This window comes from Pan troglodytes, chromosome 9 (assembly GCF_028858775.2).
Source record: "Pan troglodytes isolate AG18354 chromosome 9, NHGRI_mPanTro3-v2.0_pri, whole genome shotgun sequence".
Classification (NCBI taxonomy): Eukaryota; Metazoa; Chordata; class Mammalia; order Primates; family Hominidae; genus Pan; species Pan troglodytes.
Genome location: NC_072407.2, coordinates 116,502,121 through 116,525,949, shown reverse-complemented (window position 1 = coordinate 116,525,949; position 23,829 = coordinate 116,502,121). Strand labels below are relative to the sequence as shown.

The window sequence follows — 23,829 nt, the reverse complement described above, 5'->3', positions numbered from 1 at the left end:
CAGGGAAGAACAAAGCAAAAGAAATTAGAAAGACTGTGTCTGCCGAGGGGTTCTCTCAAGTCAAAGAAAGAGAAGAAAAGGGAGAAAGCTCAGAAGAAAGTGTGGGAAACAAAAAAAAACTGATACTGAGAGCCTCTCTTACTGACAAGGATAGGCTGGTTTTGATGGTGAGACAGCATCAAGATAAAATATTTCTCTAATAACCAACCAGCAAAAGTCCCCAGTGCTTTGTGGGAAGCAAGCATGGATATAGTCACTCAACCTAACATCTAGTGGGAGAGAGGAAGAAGGACATCAAAAATACCTGTTTACAACTGATATTTCTTTGCCTTGTTTTATGTATGACATTGTTTGGGTGGAAAATGTATGAATATGTCACAGGAATTCAAAATACGGGAGAGATCGTTGTGGTCTAGAGTTATGCTGGAAAGTTTCCTGTAGAGATTGCCCCTGAGCTGGGGATTCACTGACTATAGAGTCTAGATTGGTGCAGGGGCAGGCCATCCCAGGTGGGCAGCAGGATGAGTCATAAACAAAGCCAGAAAAGCAGGAAGGATTCTTTTTTAATTTTTGTCTTTGAGTATGTGTGTATCCATGTATTGTGCTTTGTATGTATATTTTTAATTTACATAAAAATGTGATAAAGATTTATGTTTATTTCTTTCTTCACCTAGAGCTGTTTTTAAGAGCTCTTCATGTTACAGGTAAATCTAGTGAGTTGTATCTAACTGTTGGATAGTGTCCCACAATACACATCCACTACATGTTTCTTAACCATTTCATAGTAATAAAGTCTATTTAATTCCCTACAATTACAGCTATACATATAATCAACTGAAAACAAACTTTGTATGTGATTCTTTATGGACCTGACTGAGAAGTCCTCTGTGATGTATCCAGAATGAATTGCTTGGACATAGGGCATAGATAAACACAAACTAACAAAAATATTGCCATTCTGCTTTCAAAACGATCATGTTAATTTGTACTCTTATGTAGCACAGCAGAGTTATGTATAAAGATCCAATCTATATTTTGACCTAGTTCAGCTTAAGTCCGTAACAGGAGGATTGTTTAGCTTTAGAAAATATACTAATGTAATATATCACCTTTAAACATAAAAGTTTAAAAATTCATATAATTACCTCAATGAATCAGAAAAGGCCTCTGTCAATAACTCAACTTCCATTAGTAATAGAAACACTTCACAAACTCTTTCTTAAAAAATAACTTCCTCAATCTAATAGAAGGCATTAAGAAAAGCAAATATCATAAATCCAACATCATATATTTAATTACACATAGTAAAATGTTGAAACTAACAATGAAAACAAGGCAAACGTACCCAATATGGCCACTTCTAATCATCTTTGTTCTCTATGTGTGCCTATATAAAAGCACTATTAAAATAAAACACTTGCATTTCTACACATCAGCCACAGACATTTGTTTGGAAAATGAAATAAAAAGAAAAACATATAGAATGTGCATATATATGGATATATATACACACACACACATAAACACATATACATAGATGTGTGTATAGTTTATATTTATAATTATAAATAAAATTTATGTTTCCCAAAATAGTAGACTTGCTTATAGTCTCCTTTTGAGAGCAACTAGAAAAGCTAGAGAATGTTATATTTGATCTGTTAAGCATCAGAGAGCAACTGGGGCAGTGAGGGGTTGAGAGATCTAGATTCTAGAGAGAAAGCAAGAGAGGAACAAAGGGCAGTTAGGGAAATAGAAGGAAAATGAGGTAACATATTCAAAGTGCTGATACTCTAACCACCAAAAACAAAAATAAATAAATAACACTTGTCAATCTAGAATTGTATAGCCCACAAAAGTAACCCTCAAAATGAAAGCAAAATAAGATTTTTTAAAATGTAAACTTGAGAATTTGTCACTAGAAGATGTCTTACAGAATATTAAAGATAGTTCTTGAAGCAGAAGATAAATTCTCCCAAATGACAGTAAAGAACGGCAAAGAAGAATGAAAAAGAAGGAAACTAAATGTACAAATCTAAATGAACAAGGATTATATATATATATATATATATGTGTGTGTGTGTATTATATATAATATATTGTGGTGTTTTAAATATTCCTAGAATTAAACCAGTCAGTGGTGAGTGCCTACAGTCCCAGCTACATGGGAGGCTAAGGTAGGAGGATCACTTGAGCCCAGGAGTTCCAGTCCAACCTAGGCAGCATATTTCTTTTCCATCTCTAAAAGAAATAAAATAAATATTTCTAGAACTGAAATGCCTGACTATAGCAAGAAAATGTGAAAGAGTTAAATGTAAATGGAGTACAGTTTTCTAAGGTCCCTCATTTCCTAATAATTAGTAGAAGTACCAATTTATATTAGACTTCATTAAGTCAAAGATGCATATTGAAATTTCCAAAATAGAGTAGAAATTATTAAAGTAGTTTTTATAACAAGCTAAATGAGAATGGAAATAGAATAATTTTAGAATTTTTGATTAATACACAAGAGGTCAAAAAGGGGGCCAGGCACGGTAGCTCATGCCTGTAATCCCAGAACTTTGGGAGGCTGAGGCACGCAGATTACTTGAGGTCAGGAATTCGAGACCAGCCTGGCCAACACGGTGAAACCCCGTCTCTACTAAAACTACAAAAAATTGGCCAGGTGTGGTGGCTCACGCCTGTAATCTCAGCTACTCAGGAGGCTGAGGCACTATAATCGCTTGAACCCAGGAGACAGAGGTTGCAGTGAGCCAAGATAGTGCCACTGCACTCCAACTTGGGCAACAGAGTGAGACTCTGTCTCAAAAAAAAAAAAAAAGTCAAAAAGGGAGAAAATGGAATAGAAATAAAGAAGGTGGGACAAATAAAAACCAAATAGTAAGATAAAATTACATAGATATATCAATGATAATATGAAATATAAATGGACTAGGAAGTTCTAGCTGCAAAAAAATGGCAGAGTGGCTTAGATGAGACTAATATTTCTCATAGAACAGTATTAAACTCTGGAAAAAATATATTTTAAAAAATGATATGAAAGCACTAGAAAAAGGCCAAAAACTGGCAGAAACTGGAGGGAATTTGACACTTAAAAGTAGGGAATCATGCTGCATGGAAGCCAGCTTTAAGGGCTCTTATCCTGACAATATACCTCAGTGTGTACTGTGCAAAGCAACTTGAATTCAAGCAGAAAACTGCAGACTTGCAGCCTGGAGATGTCACAGGATGGAGTTCAAGGCAATTGACCAAGGAAATTCCAGGAGAAAGGCCTTAGAAGAAAAAACCCTGAAATCTACTCTCAAATCTTTGACTGATCCCTGAGCTCTGTGTATCCAAGGGAGACTCCACAAAGTGTAGCACAGAACAACAGCTGAATAAGTAGAGATTTAATCTGTTGCTCACTGAAGGAGGAAACAGAGTTTGTAGGTTTTGAGTTCCAGTAAAAGGGAGGAACGTGGTGTAAAAAGCCCAGGCTTTTCAAGACCCACCTTAAAGTAAATAAAACCAACTCTCCATAAATTCAAACTGAGAGGTATAAACTGTTTTCATGAATTGGAAAACTCAATATTGTTACTAGAGCAATTCTCCCCAAATTTACCTACAGATTAAGAGCAATAAATTCCAGTAGGCTTTTTGTAGATTTGTCAAAAGTTAAACATTTACTTACCATATGGCCCTGTCATTCCACCCTTAGGTACTTACCAAAAAGAAATTAAAACATTTGTCCATATAGAGAACAATATATGAATATTCAGAGCAGCTCTATTCACAATAGCCCCAATCTTGAAACAACCCAAATATTTATCAAATGAGGAACAGATGTTATGAGATATTCCTCAATAATGAAAAGGAACAAACTACTGATAAATGCAACCTTGATGAATCTTCAAGAACATAATCATAAGTCTAAGAAGCCAGACACAAAAGAGTACATTCTACATTATTCCATTTATGTGAAACTCTAGAAAAACAAATCTCATCTGTAGTGCCAAAAACTAAATCTGTGATTATCCGGGGCCAGAAACACGTTAGGCATGGGCAGCGGGGCATGCACAGGAGGAGGACAAAATTGACAAGGAAATGGAACTTTGGAGTGGTGGTAATATTCTACTTATTGATTGTGATGGGTACACAGGTGTCTACATTTGCCAACATTCATAAAACAGTGCACTTAAAATGCATGTATTCTTGGCCGGGTGTGGTGGCTCACGCCTGTAATCCCAGCACTTTGGGAGGCCAAGGCAGGCAGATCACAAGGTCAGAAAATCGAGACCATCCTGGCCAACATGGTGAGACTCTGTCTCTACTAAAATATAAAAAATCAGCCGGGCATGGTGGCACACACCTGTTGTAGTCCCAGCTACTCAGGAGGCTGAGGCAGGGGAATCACTTGAACACGGGAGGTGGAGGTTGCAGTGAGCTGAGATCTCACCACTGTACTCCAGCCTGGGCAACAGAGCAAGACTCCATCTCAAAAAAAAAAAACCATGTATTCTTATTGAATGTAAATTATACCTCAGTAATGCTGTAAAAACAAAACTGAAACAATTCCCAGTTAATGCCCCAGAAATACCTATACCAGACAGCAACAGTAATGACAAAAAAAAGAACCACAAATTGAAGAGATACTTAATAGGTAGATGTAGACAGGCTGGACTGCCATGAAAAAAAAAGAAAAGACTCCCAAAATGCAATGACTTAAACAAGAAAACAAGATAGGGATTTATGTCTCATGTAACTATCTAGTTAGGGTATGCACCTTGAGGTCATCCAGGAAGGTAAACATCAAGCTCTGCTATCCCCTGCCAGTGGTCTTATTCTAGGGTTGGCAGGCCCACAAATGGGCCCATGCACAGAATTTAGGAGGCCTGTGAACCTGAATGGGAAAAAAATTACATCTTTATTTTCACTAGCTTCTAAATAAAGTTTAGCAATCTCTTCAATTATGAATTATGACAACAAATCACGGTAGTATTAGCAATGCCTGTGGCTTAGCAACTTGAAGTCACAGATTATTTTCATATCACAGTACTGTTAATAAAGAATCTTGAAATATCACTCATAATTATTATTGCCTTGAAATTACTGTAAATATAAGACCTGGTTGCTAAATTTTGTTATTTAGCGTGTTAATTAAAAAATGCTATTTGACTATATAACAAATTAGTTTATTTAAAATGTTGATAACTATACCTCAGTATAGTTGGCTTTTGTTATAATTCTATACATTTTATTTTATGTATTTGGAAAAGAGGTCATAGGACTGATTATCAAAGGGCCCATGTCACAAAGAATGTTTAAGAACCCCCTGTTCTGGAATATTGTCATCACCTCTGTGGTCTAAGCTAGGCTGCTGCCCCCTCTCGTTTACACAAGTAGGAAGAGGAAAGAGAACCTGGAGGAGGTATGGCACACATGGCCTCTGCTTACATATCAGAGAACTCAGTGTCCTGGCCACAGTCAAATACAACAGAGGCCAGGAAAGGTTGTGTATCTCGGCTAACACATGTCCAGCTACAAGTTTCTATTACAGCTGATGAAAGAGACAACTAGCGGGCTCTGTACATTGATTCAATCCTGTCTGAGGATGACCATATAGAAGCATAAGGAGAGGAGACAAGTGAGTCAGACAGTGGCCAAGTTTCTGATTTGGGATACCATTCACAAAGATGGGGAGAACAAAAAGTAGAAGACATTTGGAAGAAGAAAAAACATTGCAATTGGACAAGTTGACTTTGAGATTCCTATGAGCAGGGGTATACTGACAAACCTGCTCTCCCAGAAAACAAAAACAAAAATCCTGTTTATAGCCTTTGATGATTTCCACGATCCAAATGTACCCATCATGGCCTATTTCAAGCTACCAAGATGATGTCACTGAATGAGCAGTTGGAAAGAAATGTGCATGAATAGGCTTTCATAAGCCAGCAAAGGCTAGGTTCAGCTCACCTCTACCAGTGAGGATTTCCAAATGGAGGCATCTTAAAGACACTGGGATATGCAGAGCTCAAGCTAAGGAGTAGAATCTAGGTGAGACATTGATTTTGGGATAAATGAGATTATCTGGCCATAGGATTCTAAGAAGTCTGATTTGCAGTTACTTATGGCTTAGACAAATGTGATCTTGATTAAGGGTTGCAAGTAGAAAATAGATGCAAAAATAAGCATGGTATAGAGGATGGGGTTAATAAATTTCCAAAACTCTGCCATCAGTAAAATTCCATCTGACAAAGAAGCTCTCTGGCCACTCTCAAAGGAGCCAACTCTAACCAAAGTTGGTAGTGCATCAGTGGAAATGTCAGACCAGGGATATGAACCACAGAACTGCTTGGTTGTCAGGACTGGGATCTTGTGACATATCAGCAATCCAAGATAGGTAGATTCAGCCTGAGGTGATTCTCCTCTCGAATGAGGGACTCTCCGAGGGAATCTCCTCTAGAATGTCCATCAGTCTAATGAAGGCACAGACACATAAGGAGATACAACAGTATAGCACATATTATTACAAAGGTACGCATATGAGACTATAAGAGCACAAAGGAATAAATTATCAATGAAAACTATTGAGGAAAGAACAGTTGGCATTAAAGCTCAAACCCAAACAATGAATAGGAATTTTCCAAGTTTACCAGGAAGCATGGTGGAGATTGAGCAGTGTTGGTGCAGTGAGGGAGGAGATAATAAGAATTTCAGGCAGCACAGCTTGGGCAAAGACTCAGGAGCTTAGAAGAACAAGGTTTCTTCAGAGATAAACAAGAATTTGGTATTTCTACTACTGTATTCTAATCCAACATAAATGTTTATTTCATTCATTTTGCTGCTTCTCCTTATTTTCAGTGCATTCTGTGCTACCTGACACCTATTGGGTAAGTACCCAGTATTTTACAGAATAAGTTTAAAGATCTATGAAAAGGAGATTGAGAATCTAAGATTTATAAAAGTGCAATAGCAATCATACTTTTTTTTCAATGCTGCTGAAACATATCCATATGCACTACTTTCTAGGCAAGGAAAAATGAATCAGATGAGACATTATAACTCATACTTTACAAAATTCACTTAACAGTCAGAAAACCTGGATCAGTCTCGGGGGCAGGAGGGGTCAGAGTAGCCCCTTGACTGATTTTTTCTTCTTTGCCCTATTGAACATGCTTTTTGTACATTCCGAGAAAATATGAAATTTCAGTGGACAGAAGTTGAAGTTGGTCTAAAAATCAGGATTCTGTTGAAATTATTTATTCAACAAATATTGTGCTTGTCAGGCACCATGCTAGACACTGGACATAGAATGCTGCGATAGACAATATTCCAATTCTTCAGAAATTGACAGTCTTTTGGAAATTAAAAAGTAAATAATCTATTGCAATATAGTGTGTGACACAAATTAGAGCTGCCCCTTGTCTTCTCTTCTGCATTCATTCATTTGGTCTCAACACTCAACACCTCTACAAGTTCTCCCACACCACGCTTCAGTAATTGGGAAGTCATAGATCAATCAGAAGGTAGTGATTCAATATGAGTTGCAACTGTGTACTATATCTTATTTAAAATAATTTCATCTTGGACTTCCCAAAGGTTAACCAACTCTAAACTGATCCTTTGTTCCCTCACTTCCATTTTGCCTGTGAAGTATCTAAATTGCTCTGCGCATCCAGATTCAAAACATAGAAACTTTTTGGATTCCACAAAACGAATCCACTCACACAAAAGCTTTCACACAATTGAGACTTCACTGAGGATTTGGTAAGGGACAAAGAGGCAAGGCTTTACATTTTGTTTCCTAAAATAAGCTATTTAAATCATATAATTTTATTTCTGTTCTCCATGACAGTACTAACATGGGCATGGTATGGAGGAGCTTCTTTCTCTCTCTCTCCATCTCTCTCCCTCATCGTCTCTTTCTATCTCCTTTTTCCCCCTTCCTCACACGGTGCCCAGCCTTATTGGATCATCTCTTCTTTATTATGCAGAGTAATTCATTCCTGAAGGAGTTTCTATTTCCAAATTTCAGACTTGGCATTCAGCAAAACAAAAGCTACCCATCCCACTTCCCTGCCCAGTTAACAGGACTGGCTTTCTTTAAAGGCATTTTACAGATTATGTTTTGTAATACGAGCATATTCCTGTGGTTCCATCCACTATCCCTAATCTTCCCCCAAAAGACATGCTGATGAATTAATTTTTCTGCTTCTCATTGTAATTGTTATGTCTTATAACTAAGAAAATACAGAGGGCATTAAGAGAACCTATAAGGTGACTTTGACTTCCATTTCAGGGTCCTGGAAGGAGGAAGCAACAATCCTGAGTGAAACCTCGACAAGAAGTATCCAATAGGTAGACAAAGGGATTGGGGATATGAGTTGTTAGTTAGCAGAGGGAAAGAAGAGAGTGACTCACAAAAGGAGAACAAAATTTTGGAGGCAAATTACAAGTTATAAATAAAATAATGAGTGAGTACAGAGAGATTCACTTCTCACGACTCCTCTCTTGTGTCATCTCTCCTAGGACATTCGTCATGTCCTCAAATACAATGCTTCAAAAAATGCTGCTGATCTTGATCTCTTTTTCAGTAGTAACCTGGATGATTTTTATAATTTCTCAGAACTTCACAAAGGTAGGAGCAAATCACCTTTGATGCAGATCACACAGTAAGCCCTCACCTGTGCGACGTGCCTCAAGTCAGTCCCACTCCATTAGTCCTGCCCCTCCTCCCCCACCTCAACTACTGCCCTATCTTCTCTCTCTCTACCTAACTCCTTAGAGGCATTGTGGACACCAACAACCTCTATTTCTTCATTTCCCATTCATCCTCAGTCCATTCCAATTAGGATTTGACCTTGCACATGCTCCCAAAATGGCCCTTGTTAAAGCTACCAACTTCCTCATCAGTAAATACCTTATTTAAACACTCAATCTGGCCACGTAAATCCAGCTTGTCATTTTATCTTTTTATTGTGTCTATGATTTCCTTTTCCATGCAAAAGTTATTTTTTTAGCAGTGCTGTTTCCCTTATAACATGTTTCTGTGTGTTAAGTCACAGTTAGAAAGTTTTTCCCACTCAAAGATTATACAGGTATTCATCCATGTTTTCTTATTTTTTTACTTGTATAGTTACATTGTCTATAAATATCTGATCCACTTGGAATTTACGCTGTTGAAAGGTGTAAGATATCAATCTCATTTAACTTTTTCCATATGACTCTCCAATTATCCTAATCTTCTTATTTAAAATTCCATTCTATATCCTCACTGATGTTGAGTGCGGCCTCCGTAGCATACTAAATTTGTATATATAATGAGGTCTATTTCTGATTTTCAATTCTGTTACATTGTCTTTTTATTCATGCATCAATACCATCCTACTTTAATTACAAAGATTTTTACAAGTAAGTTTTAATATCTAGTAGAGCTAATCCCACCCACACCCAACACTTTTGGCTTTTCTATTCCCCATACGTTTTGTAACTATTCTCTTTCACTTATCCTTTCAAGTGAACTTTCTAACTGGCCTGTCTGACCCAGAAGATATTTAGGACATTGTTATTGTGATTTTATTAAATGTATAAGTTAACCTTGGAAGACTAAACAACATCCTTATGATGTTAAGTTTTTCTATCCAAGGACATGGTTTCCTTTACATTTGTTCAATTTTGTTTTCTTCAGTAGTGTTTTGTGAGTTTTCCTCATATAAATCTTGGACACTTGTGCTAAATGTACACTTAAGTATTTTATTATCATTTTGCTGCCATATATTGGATTGTCACTTCCATTTTAGCTTCTATTTTTTGTCTATATACACAAAAGCTATTTTTAATATATTATTTCCTACTATTTTACTAAATTCTTTTATTATTTGTAGTCATTTCTCCATTGATACTTTGGGGTTTTTCAGATAAATAACAATTGCATCTGAAAATAAAGATTATTTTTATTTCCTTTTCAATTCCAGTGTCTCAAATTGCTTTCTCTTCTCTAACTGCATTAGCTAACACCTCCATCCCAATGTTTAATGTAATGAGATAGTAGGCATCCTTGTCTTGTTCCTGATTTTGGTGACAAAGCCTTTAGTGTTTCCCTTAAGTAAAATGCAAGCTTTTGAGTTAAAGTATATATTTTATGTGTAGAAGAAATCCATAAATTTCTTTTTGTTGTGTTTTTCAACATGAATCAGTACTAATTTTGTCAAAGTCCTATTGTGCTTTTATGAAGATAATCATGTAATTCCTCACATTAGCTGTATTAATGTGATGAATTCCATTAAAAACGGAACAAAATGTGTATTCCTGGAATAAAACTCTCCGAATTATGATGTATTATTTTTGTGTAATGTTCATTTGGATTGCTTGCCAATATTTTATTTAAGATGTATATCTCAATATTCATAAATCTAAAGTTCTTGGTACAATATTAGGTTTTGGAAAATACCTTACACTTATTTCATAAGAACTGATTTGGAAGCTTTTTGTTTTTATTTGTTTCTAGTGCTCTGAACTTATTTAAGTAATATTGGGATTGACTGATCTTTAAAGTTTGGTAGAATTCCATCAGCCTGGCTTTGTGCATTCAGTAGCAGTGCTCTGCTACTTTTTTCACTATTCTCTATTTTTTTAATGTCACTCAGGTCAATTTTGATAGGTTGTATTTTCTGAGTTATCCATTTTATCTAGATTCTCATATGTATTTGCTTAAAATTGTGAAAATCATCTTGTTACTTTTAAACTTTTCCCCCTTTTCAGGTTTTCCCTCAAAGATGTCTAATTTTGCATATTTGTGTTTTCTTCCTTTCGAATTGATTAGATTCACTAGTGCCTCGTCTATTTTTTTATTTTTTATTCTTTCAAAATAAAACCCAGGTTTTTGTTTCTTCTACTATTTTTCTGTATTTTAATGCATTACTTTTGCTTTTACCTTCCTATCAATTCCTACCTTTTTCTTTCTTTTGATTTACTCTGTTTTCCTTTTTCTAACTTTTTAACTGGGTGTTTAATTCATTTAGTTTTATCTCCTCATTTACATAGGTACTTAATGCTATAAACTTAACTGATAATTCTTTTAGCTGTATCTCATAGATTCTAACATAATATGCATTAATTATAGTTACTTTCAAAATACCCAATTGATTTTATTTATATTTTTCTTTGAGTCACGAGTTGTTTAGAAACATTTTTAACTTCTGAGTGGAATGGTATTTGGGGTTTTTATTTCATAAATCTCTATTAAATACCTGCATTTTAAGAATGCTGCCTTTATTATTATTTCTACCAGTTAGCATTTATTGAGGTTTTCTTCATGACCTAAGATATAGAGAATATTTGTAAAGGTTTCATATGTTCCTCTAAAGTTATATTCTCTATTATTAGAATTCAGAGTTCAGTATATATCTACACGATCTGTCTTTATGGTTATTAGTTCTTTAATAGCCTTACTAACTTTGTTCACTTGGCATGCCATAAATAAGTCACATATTAGATGTGGCTATCCTTAAAGTGAATTTCTCTAAGTATTCTTGAATCTCTTATATTTTCTGCTTTAAGCATGTATCTCTGTACTCGGTGCATAAATATTCATTGCTTGTGTTTTAATTATCCTTTTGCATATATGGTATCCTGCTTCATCTCTTAATACTTTTTTGGTTATGAATGTTACCTTATCAGATACCAAGATTTCCTTTCCCTTTTTTTTAATGTGGTATTTAATTGTTCAATCTCTGATTTTCTTAAGATTTAATAAACTTTTTACTTTAGGTTAGTTTCAGGTTTACAGAAAAATTGTAAGAATATTACAGGAAGTTCTTCTATACCCTGTACCCAATATCCTCCATTTCAACATTATTGTAGCATAATTTGCCACAACCAATAAAACCATACTGATACTTACAATTTGAAGTCCATACATTATTCAGATTTCCTTAATTTCTACCTAATATGCATTTTCTCATCCACAATCCCATCCAGGGTGCCATGTTACATCATTTCTTTTCCTTTTTGAGACAGAGTCTTGCTCTGACACCCAGGCTGGAGTGCAGTAGTGCCATCTCGGCTCACTGCAACCTCTGCCTCCTAGGTTCAAGTGATCCTCCTGCCTCAGCCTCCCGAGTAGCTGGGATAACAAACATGAACCATCACACCCGGCTAATTTTTATATTTTTTGGGAGAGATGCGTTTCACTATGTTGGCCAGGCTGGTCTCAAACTCCTAACCTCAAGTGATCAACCTGCCTCAGCCTCCCAAAGTGCTGGGATTACAGGCGTGAGCCACCGCACCCAGCCAACATTATATTTCATTGTCACTTCTCTTTAGACTTTCCTTGTTTTTGATGACATTGACAGTTTTAAGGAACAGTGGTCTGGTATTTTGTAAACTGTCCTTCCATGTTAGTTTGTCTGTTATTTTTCTCATGGTTAAACAGAATTCATGGGTTTAGGGAAGGAAGATCACAGAGCTAAGTGGTCTTCCACTCATCACATCACATCAAGGATGCATGCCGTCAATATGACATCACTGATGATGTTAATCTTGATCACCTGGCTGAGCTGATGTTCATCAGGTTTCTCCACAGTAAGATTACTCTTCCTTCTGCCCCACCCTGCTCTTTACTGTACTCTTTCAAAAGAGGTCACTAGGTCAATTCCACACTTAAGGATTGGGCAGTTCTGTTCCATCTCCTTAAGTGGGGAGAATCTGCATACATTATCTGGAATTCTTCTGTACAAGAGATTTGTCTATCATCCCTTACATATTTGTTTATTCAATCATTCACTTACATCAGTGTGAATTCATAGATATTTATTTCATACTTTGGGACATAATCCAACAGTACATTATTTTGTTACTCAAATTGTTCTACTTTGGCCATTGAGAGCTCTTTCCATTGGTTCCTGTGTTCCTTTGTTTGTTTGCTTCTTTTGAGCATTTCTTGCTTTCCGACACTACAAGATGCTTTAGGCTCATCTTGTATATTCCCTGCCCCAGCCCTAGAATCAGCCGTTTATCCAAGGAGCCCTGATTCCTTTCATTGGAGAATGGTATTGGAAACAAAGATCTAGACACTGGCTCTGTTTGTTACTATTGGGGTGTCTTTGCTTCTAGGCCCTCTCAGAAGACAGTGCTCAGAAATATTGGCCAGGCATGGTGCCCCATGCCTGTAATCCTAGCACTTTGGGAGGGTGAGATGGGAGGATCGTTTGAGGCCAGGAATTCGGGACCAGTCTGGTCAACATAGCAAAACCCCATCTCTAAAAAAAAAAAGAAAAAGAAAAAATATATATATGTATGATACTAGCCAGTAATACATGCATATCTATAATTATATGTAAAATATCCATTTCAATCTATATTAAGCTAAACATGGGCTCATACTGATATTTCTCTCATCTATCACTACATGGTTCACACACTAGCCTTCACCTACCACATCAATCATGAGGAATCTGGCTCCCACCATCTGTCATCTATTTATTTACTTATTTGTTCACCTCCCAGCATACACATACAATGGTTTCAGAATTGTTAACTGAGAGTACAGTGCTTATATGCAGTTCTTTTTGTCTTTCGCCTTACAGACTCTATTAATTTCCAAAGCAGCTTAGGTCAGCACTTTTATCCAGCAAGGTTATGTCATACATTTGTAATACAGTTAAATTTGTAATACAGTTAAAACACTGTGTTCTACCCTTTAGTCCCTCAATCTCCTTATTGATTTTTTTATTTTGCATACATTAAGATTCACTCAGCCAGGGGCAGTGGCTCATGCCTGTAATCCCAGCACTTTGGGAGGCCGAGGTGGGTGGATCGCAAAGTCAAGCTATTGAGACCATCCTGGCCAACGTGGTGAAATTCCATCTCTATTAAAAAAATACAAAAATTAGCTGGGCGTGGTGGTGTGCCCCTGTAGTCCCAGCTACTTGGGAGGCTAAGGTAGGAGAATCGCTTGAACCTGGAAGGCGGAGGTTACAGTGAGCTGAGATCACGCCACTGCACTCCAGCCTGGAGACAGGGCAAGAATCTGTCTCAAAAAAAAAAAAAAAAAAAAGATTCACTCTTTGTGTTATAAGACTCAATGAGCTTTTGCAGTTTCATGTATACACAACAGTATCATACACAGTAATTTCACTGACCTAAAAAGTCCCCCTCTGCTTCACCTATTCAACTTTCTCCCCTCCCCAAATCTCTGGCAACCATTGATTGGTTTTTGATCTCTATAGAACCACCTTTTTCCAGAATGTCATAGTAATGCAGTCATACAGTGCATAGCCTTTTCAGATAGGCTTCTTTCTCTTAGCATTATGCATTTAAGATTCACCTATGTTGTTGCATGGATTGATAGCTCATTTTTCTTATTGCTAAATATTGTCCCACTGTATCAATGTACTACAATTTGTTTATCTATATTCACCTACTGAAGACCTCTTGGTTGCTTCCAGTTTTGGGCAACTATGATCAAAGCTGCTATAAACATTCATGTGCAGGTATTTGTGTGGACATAAGCATTCAAGTCAACTGGATATGTATACAGGAGAAAAACTGCTATATTGAATGGTAAGACTATGTTTAGCTTTATAAGATATTATCAAAGTGTCTTTCAAAGTAGCTGTGCCATTTTGGATTCCCAGCAGCAATGAGTGAGAATCCTACTGCTCTACATTCTCACCAGCAACTGGTATTGTCAGGTTTTTTTTAAAATTTTAGCCATTCTAATTGATATGTATTAGTATTTCATTGCTGTTCTAATTTGTCTCCCTGACGAATAAAATTGAGTGTCTTTTTTATATATTTAGTTGTAATGCATATCTCTTCTTTGGTGAGATGTCCATTCAGATCTTTTGCACATTTTAAAATTGTTTTCTCTTATTATTGAGTTTTAAGAGTTCTTTGTATATTCTAGATGAAGTCCTTTACCTGATAAGTGTTTTTAAAATATATTCTCACACTCTATGGCTTATCTCTGCATCCTCTTAACAGTATCTTTCACAGGGCAGAAGCTTTAATTTTTAATAAAATCTAACTTATCAGTTTTTCTTTCATGGATTGTGCTTTTTATATTATTTCTAAAACCTCATCAACAGCTCAAGTTCACACAGATTTTCATGTGTTTTTTCTTCCAGAAATTTTAGATTTTATATTTATTTAGGTCTGTGATCCATTTAGAGTTAACTTTTCTGTCAATTGTGAGGTCTGTGTCTAGGCTCATTTTTTTATGTATGAACGTCTAATTGTTCCAGCACTATTTGCTGAAAAGACTCATTTTTCCATCAAATTGCCTTTGTGCCTATGTCAAAAATCAGTTGATAATATTTGTATGCATTTGTTTATTGGCTTTCTATTATGTTCCCTTGATTAATGTGTTCATTCTTTCACCAACACTGCATTGTCTTGATAACGGCAGCTTTGTAATAAGCCTTGAAGTGGGACAATGAGATTTTTCCCATTTTGTTCTTCTTTCTCAGAATTGGGTTATTTTGGTTCCTTTACCTTTCCATATAAAATTTCAGTCAGTTTGTTGATTGCTACAAAAAAATTGCTGGGATTTTTATTGAAATGGTATTGAATCAATAAATCAAGTTGGGAAGAACTGACATCCTAACAATATTTAGTCTGTCCAATCCATGAACATGGAATCTCTCTCCATTTATTTAGATTTTTAAAAATTTCTTCCATTAATGTTTCACAGCTTTCTACATACAGATCCTGTATATATTTTGTTAGATTTATACTTAAGTGCTTCACTTTTTTGGTGCTATTGTAAATGGTTTTCTTTTTTGTAATTTCAAATTCCAATTGTTCATTGCTAGTATATAGGAAAACAATTAAATTTTATATATTGACCTTGTGTCCTGAAACCTTGCTATATTTACTTAGTAGTTCCAAGAATTTTCTATAGATTCTTTGGGTAGATTCTACGCAGACAGTCATGTAATTTGTTAATAAAAACAGCTTTACTTTTTCCTTTCCAATATGTATGTCTCTTATTTTTCCTTCTTGTTTTATTGTACTAGTTAGGACTTCCACTACATTGTTGAATAGGAGTGGTGAAAGAGGACATTCTTGACTGGTTCCAATCTTGGGGAAGTGTTTAATCTCTCATTATTAAGTACCATTCTTCTTTGTTAAAAAATCTTTCTGAATCTGTGCCATAAGTATGTCTCTTATGTAAGCCACAGTGATTTGGCTTTGTTAACCAATCCAAAAAGTTTTTTTTTTTTTTAAACAGGGTCTCACTCTGTACCCCAGGCTGGAGTGCAGTGGCACAAACATGGCTCCCCGGGCTCAAGTCATCTTCCTGCCTCAGCCTCCTGAGTGGCTGGGGCTACAGGCACATACCACCACATCTAGCTAATATATAATATATATAATTATATATAATTAGAGTCTTGCTCTGTTGCCCAGGCTGGAGTGCATGGAATGCAATGGTGCAATCTTGGCTCACTGCAACCTCTGCCTCCCAGGTTCAAGCAATTCTCCTGCCTCAGCCTCCTGAATAGCTGGGATTACAGCTGCCCGCCACCATGCCCAACTAATTTTTGTATTTTTAGTAAACACAGAGTTTCACCATGTTGGCCAGGCTGGCCTCAAACTCCTGACCTCAACTGATCCGCCTGCCTCAGCCTCCCAAAGTGATTTCTTTATGTATTTTGTAGAGACAGTCTTGCCATATTTGCCCAGGCTAGTCTCAAACTCCTGGCCTCAAGTGATCCTCCTGCCTCAACCTCCCAAAGTGCTGGGATTATAGGCATAAGCCACTTTACCTGACCTGAAAATATACTTTAATTGGTGAGATAAGCTAATTTATATTTATTGATGTGGTAAATATGTTTGGTGTCAGTATGACATATTGTTTAGTGTTATAATCATATATATTCATGTCTTCATAGGGTCTAGTTTATTTGCTTGTTTTTTACTGTGATTTAGTGAGGTTTATATTTTTGTTCTAATGATTATGTTTATTTTAATCCATTATATAACCCTTCTTTACTTTTTTTCTTGGTAAATGACTATTGCTTCCCTCTAATGAGCAATATTGAAAGTAACTATAAACCTCTTTTGCCCCAACTCTCCCTTTTCCTCAACATCTGATTTGAAGTAATGTCCTTTTACTTCAGTTAATAACTATAAGGCAAATGACAAGCTAATTCTACTTTTCATAGCTCTCCCCACTCCCCCACCAATTTTTTTATAGTTGTACTGTATCTACATTGTCAGAGCACACAACCATTGCATACTATTCTCTATTCCTTGTAAGCATAATTTAGACTTATTTCTGTAAATAAATATATGATTCATCCTTACCATAAATCCTCATATCAAACTTTTCAATTATGTTTGTTGTTTAATGTTCATGCTATTTAGTAGATTCCTTAGGAATGATCTGGGCAAAATAGTCCCTGAATTCTAATGTTTTCATTAGAACTTGCCTGTGACTCTTATAATTAAAGGTCAGCTTGTCTTCTTATAAAATTTCTGGCTCATATTTTCTTTCCTTGATTTTCTTAAACATTTTACTCTACAAATTTTGACAAAATATTGATGTTAAAAAGTAAACAAAATAGAATTTAAGAAAAGACATAAATAAGGATAAAGTGAGATGCTACATAAGGAACAATTTACAAAGCAGATATAATAATCATAAATGTGAATGGCCCTAGCAAAAAATCTCAACATACAAAAGTGGGAACAGTCAGAATTACAAGCTAAAATTGATATAGCCACAGCCATAGTGGGAATTTCTATTATGCCTCTTTCAGAAACTTATAAATCAAAAAGACCTTAACTTAGTAAATGGAGATAAGGTCTAAACACAATTGATAAACATAAACTTGATCTAACAGATAAACATTGAGAAGCAGGGAGGCAGTTTAGCATAGTGAATTAAGAGATATATTTTTATCTCAGATATTGTTTGGTTCTTCTGTAAAATTTGTTTGGTTCTTTCTGAGGACTAAGCTCTGATTTTTTATCTTGCTCAAATTCTTCTATTAATCTCAGGTCTTTATACAAACTCAACCAATTGTCAACCAGAAATGATTAAATTTACCTATAGCCTGGAAGCACCATCCCCCCCACTTCAAATTGTCCTGCCTTTCTGGAACAAACCAATGTATTTTTCAAATGTATTTGATTGATGTCTCATGCCTCCCCAAAATGCATATAACCAAGCTGAACCCCAACCACCTTGGGCACATGTTCTCAGGACCTCCTGATGGCTATGTCACGTGTCATGGTCGCTCATATTTGGCTCAGAATAAATCTATTCAAATATTTTACAGAGTTTGACTCTTTTCATCGACATTTCTAAATATTTCTCCATCCTTGCTGAGATTTCTTATCTTTCCATTCATTACAACATATTTTCTTTTACCTCATAGAGCATAGTTATAATAGCTGTTTCATAGTCCTTGTCTGATCAGGCCAACATCTATGTTATCTCAGGGTTGGCTTCCATTAATTGTCTTATCTTTTGCAAAGGACTGCCTTTTTCTGGTTCCTCCTATGCTGAGTAATTTTGAATTGTGACTGTTATGTTGTGGAAACCACGGATTCCGTTTTACTCCTCAGAATAGTGTCGATGTTTTTGCTGTGGCGGGCAATCAATTAACTTGATTCAACTCAAACTGCAAACTGACCCAACCTGTGGTTATAAGTAAATCACATCTCAGCTGAGTTCTGACTAGCTGCAGATTGCTTTGTGTCTACCCCATAGGTGTGCCTCAGGGGTCAGCTAGAGATCTAAGCAAAGTTTATACTCAGAAATTGCGGCATGACCTTCTCTGTCTCTGTTCTGGGATTTCCCCCTCCTTCCAGTGACTGTGCTGCTGCAGACTCTGCTCTCAGGTTGTTCAAGCCAAAAAACAAAAATAAAAAAAAAAGATGGCTTTCTATTGTGTTTTAGCTACTCTGTTAGTGGACTGCCCTCAGGCTAACACATCAAAAACAGGAAACTTACCTCTTCTTAATGGCACCTTCTTCCAAGTTTCATCTTCCCACCAAAACTTGCCTGCTTTTGTTCACTGTCTTTAGCCTTCAGGTACTCGTTTTTGGCATTTCGTTCAGAGTTGAACATTGCGATCTGAAAGAGAGTCACAAGTTACTTGGTCATATTGAAACAGAATTCTTTTGTTATACTTAAAAAAAAATTATTTCCCAGCCATACTCTCCTTCCTCTTTTCCCATACGCACCCATTCCATACTAGTTATTTCTCAGTGTTTCAATTCTTATTCAATACATGTATTTATGTATATATGTGGACTAGGAAGATATATAGTTATAAGTTAGTGTTTGTATTTATTTTAATTTACATACTTTATTTTTTCATTCAAAATTGCTTTTTGTAATCTAATCATATTGCTATATGCAAATGTAGTTCATGATGTCTGAGAATTGCATGTATTTCATTCTATGACTATACAAAGTTTAACTTATCCAGTCTCCTAAACAAATTGGATTTATCGCCCGGGCATGGTGGCTCACACCGTAATCCCAGCACTTTGGGAGGCCGAGGCAGGCAGATCACTTGAGGTCAGGAGTTTGAGGCCAGCCTGGCCAACATGGTGAAACCCCATCTCTACTAAAAATAGAAAAAATTAGTCGGGCATGATGGCAGGCATCTGTAATCCCAGCTATTCAGGCGGCTGAGGCAGGAGAATCGCTTTGGAGGTCTTATTTAAGAAATACTTACTGATGTGAGGTCATAAGGAAATTATAAATTTCTTTATATTGAACTTTTAGTTACAATACTCGTATTAAGGTCTTTAATGCATTTGGACCTTTAGTATGTATTGTGTGATAGGAATCTTTGGGTTTTTTTCAATATAGTGAAACTATTTTCTTGATACAATTTACTAAATATAATTTTCTGATTTCTGATGTTACCATTAACCTATAATAAACTTCAAGTCTGCTTCTAAGGTATCTACTTCTTTTGACTGGTTTATTTGACTGATTTTGCACTTTACAATTCTATTTTATTTCAATAATTTACACTAGGGCTAGTATTTTTTAAATAGTTCCTATTTATAGATGATTATATTCCCTAAAATTTTAGAATCAGTTAATCAGATTCCACCTCCCACCTTAAGAATTTAATTAGAAATACAGAAAATTTTTAATTTTTTTGAGAGAGAATTAACAACTTTATCATATTAAGCCTTACCACATTTCAAAGTGTTAAATCTTTCCATTCATTCAGACCTTTAAAAAAATCCTTAAAAGAGTTTTCAAAATACCTCCATTAAGGACAGAGCTTCTTCAATTGTATTTTCTTTTTATTATTATTATTATTATTATTATTATTATAATAAAGTTTTAGGGTACATGTGCACAATGTGCAGGTTTGTTACATATGTATACATGTGCCATGTTGGTGTGCTGCACCCATTAACTCATCATTTAGCAATAGGTATATCTCCTAATGCTATCCCTCCCCCCTCCCCCGACCCCACAACAGTCCCCGGTGTGTAATGTTCCCCTTATTGTGTCCATGTGTTCTCATTGTTCAATTCCCACCTATGAGTGAGAACATGAGGTATTTGGTTTTTTGTCCTTGCGATAGTTTGCTCAGAATGATAGTTTCCAGCTTCATCCATGTCCCTAAAAAGGACATGAACTCATCAATTTTTATGGCTGCATAGTATTCCATGTGTATATGTGCCACATTTTCTTAATCCAGTCTATCATTGTTGGACATTTGGGTTGGTTCCAAGTCTTTGCTATTGTGAATAGTGCCTCAGTAAACATGCGTGTGCATGTGTCTTTATAGCAGCATGATTTATAATCCTTTGGGTATATACCCAGTAATGGGATGGCTGGGTCAAATGGTATTTCTAGTTCTAGATCCCTGAGGAATCACCACACTGACTTCCACAATGGTTGAACTAGTTTACAGTCCCACCAACAGTGTAAAAGTGTTCCTATTTCTCCACATCCTCTCCAGCACCTGTTGTTTCCTGACTTTTTAATGATCACCCTTCTAACTGGTTGTTTGTTTTTTTCTTATAAATTTGTTTGAGTTCATTGTAGATTCTGGATATTAGCCCTTCATCAGATGAGTAGGTTGCAAAAATTTTCTCCCATTCTGTAGGCTGCCTGTTCACTCTGATGGTGGTTTCTTTTGCTGTGCAGAAGCTCTTTAGTTTAATTAGATCCCATTTGTCAATTTTGGCTTTTGTTGCCATTGCTTTTGGTGTTTTAGACATGAAGTCCTTGCCCATGCCTATGTCCTGAATGGTATTGCCTAGGTTTTCATCTAGGGTTTTTATGGTTTTAGGTCTAACATTTAAGTCTTTAATCCATCTTGAATTAATTTTTGTATAAGCTGTAAGGAAGGCATCCAGTTTCAGCTTTCTACATATGGCTAGCCAATTTTCCCAGCACCATTTATTAAATAGGGAATCTTTTCCCGATTTCTTCTTTTTCTCAGGTTTCTCAAAGATCAGATAATTGTAGATATGCGGCATTATTTCTGAGGGCTCTGTTCTGTTCCATTGGTCTGTATCTCTGTTTTGGTATCAGTACCATGCTGTTTTGGTTACTGTAGCCTTGTAGTATAGTTTGAAGTCAGGTAGCGTGATGCCTCCAGCTTTGTTCTTTTGGCTTAGGATTGACTTGGGAATGTGAGCTTTTTGATTCCATATGAACTTTAAAGTAGTTTTTTCCAATTCTGTGAAGAAAGTCATTGGTAGCTTGATGGGGATGGCATTGAATCTATAAATCACCTTGGGCAGTATGGCCATTTTCATGATATTGATTCTTCCTACCCATGAGCATGGAATGTTCTTCCATTTGTTTGTATACTCTTTTATTTCATTGGGCAGTGGTTTGTAGTTCTCCTTGAAGAGGTCCTTCACATCCCTTGTAAGTTGGATTCCTAGGTATTTTATTCTCTTTGAAGCAATTGTGAATGGGAGTTCACTCATGATTTGGCTCTCTGTTTGTCTGTTATTGGTGTATAAGAATGCTTGTGATTTTTGCACATTGATTTTGTATCCTGAGACTTTGCTGAAGTTGCTTATCAGCTTGAGGAGATTTTGGGCTGAGACGATGGAGTTTTCTAGATATACAATCATGTCATCTGCAAACAGGGACAATTTGACTTCCTCTTTTCCTAATTGAATGCCCTTTATCCCCTTCTCCTGCCTCATTTTCCTGGACAGAACTTCCAACACTATGTTGAATAGGAGTGATGAGAGAGAGCATCCCTGTCTTTTGCCAGTTTTCAAAGAGAATGCTCCCAGTTTTTGTCCATTCAGTATGATATTGGCTGTGGGGTTGTCATAGATAGCTCTTATTATTTTGAGATATGTCCCATCAATACCTAGTTTATTGAGAGTTTTTAGCATGAAGGGTTGTTGAATTTTGTCAAAGACCCTTTCTGCATCTATTGAGATAATCATGTGGTTTTTGTCTTTGGTCCTGTTTATATGCTGGATTATGTTTATTGATTTGCGTATGTTGAACCAGCCTCGCATCCCAGGATTGAAGCCCATTTGATCATGGTGGATAAGCTTTTTGATGTGTTGCTGGATTCGGTTTGCCAGTATTTTATTGAGGATTTTTGCTTCAATGTTCATCAGGGATATTGGTCTAAAATTCTCTTTTTTTGTTGTGTCTCTGCCAGGCTTTGGTATCAGGATGATGCTGGCCTCATAAAATGAGTTAGGGAGGATTCCCTCTTTTTCTATTGATTGGAATAGTTTCAGATGGAATGGTACCAGCTCCTCCTTGTACCTCTGGTAGAATTCGGCTGTGAATCCATCTGGTCCTGGACTTTTTTTGGTTGGTAAGCTATTAATTATTGTCTCAATTTCAGAGCCTGTTATTGGTCTATTCAGAGATTCAACTTCTTCCTGGTTTAGTCTTGGGAGGGTGTATGTGTCAAGGAATTTATCCATTTCTTCTAGATTTTCTAGTTTATTTGCATACAGGTGATTATAATATTCTCTGATGGTAGTTTGTATTTCTGTGGGATGAGTGGTGATATCCCCTTTGTCATTTTTTATTGCGACTATTTGATTCTTCTCTCTTTTCTTCTATATTAGTCTTGCTAGCGGTCTATCAATTTTGTTGATCTTTTCAAAAAACCAGCTCCTGGATTCATTGATTTTTTTGAAGGGTTTTTTGTCTCTATTTCCTTCAGTTCTGCTCTGATCTTAGTTATTTCTTGCCTTCTGCTAGCTTTTGAATGTGTTTGCTCTTGCTTCTCTAGTTCTTTTAATTGTGATGTTAGGGTGTCAATTTTTGATCTTTCCTGCTTTCTCTTATGGGCATTTAGTGCTATAAATTTCCCTCTACACACTGCTTTGAATGTGTCCCAGAGATTCTGGTATGTTGTGTCTTTGTTCTCACTGGTTTCAAACAACATCTTTATTTCTGCCTTCATTTCGTTATGTACCCAGTAGTCATTCAGGAGCAGGTTGTTCAGTTTCCATGTAGTTGAGTGGTTTTGAGTGAGTTTCTTAATCCTGAGTTCTAGTTTGATTGCACTGTGGTCTGAGAGACAGTTTGTTATAATTTCTGTTCTTTTACATTTGCTGAGCAGTGCTTTACTTCCAACTATGTGGTCAATTTTGGAATAGGTTTGTCATGGTGCTGAAAAGAATGTATATTCTGTTGATTTGGGGTGGAGAGTTCTGTAGATGTCTATTAGGTCCACTTGGTGCAGAGCTGAGTTCAATTCCTGTATATCGTTGTTAACTTTCTGTCTCGTTGATCTGTCTAATGTTGACAGTGGGGTGTTAAAGTCTCCCATTATCATTGTGTGGGAGTCTAAGTCTCTTTGTAGGTCACTAAGCACTTGCTTTATGAATCTGGGTGCTCCTGTATTGGGTGCATATATA

General features: G+C 36.2%; 1 protein-coding gene across 3 annotated transcripts in view; it reads left to right on the top strand.

The window, feature by feature from the left end:
• Positions 1-5,315: 5,315 nt before the first annotated feature.
• Positions 5,316-23,829, top strand: part of NXPE1 (neurexophilin and PC-esterase domain family member 1) — a 34,950-nt gene continuing 16,436 nt past the window's right edge. Inside the window, exons 1-4 of one of the 3 annotated variants that reach the window (XM_016922027.3) lie at positions 5,336-6,030; positions 6,838-6,866; positions 8,276-8,334; positions 8,506-8,614. In XM_016922027.3, coding sequence (XP_016777516.2) covers positions 8,516-8,614 — 99 coding nt within the window. In that variant the 5' untranslated portion in view covers positions 5,336-6,030; positions 6,838-6,866; positions 8,276-8,334; positions 8,506-8,515. Of the gene's footprint in view, positions 6,031-6,837; positions 6,867-8,275; positions 8,335-8,505; positions 8,615-23,829 lie in introns of all 3 variants that reach the window. The other 2 variants (XM_063784540.1, XM_063784541.1) reach the window with 2 other exon arrangements.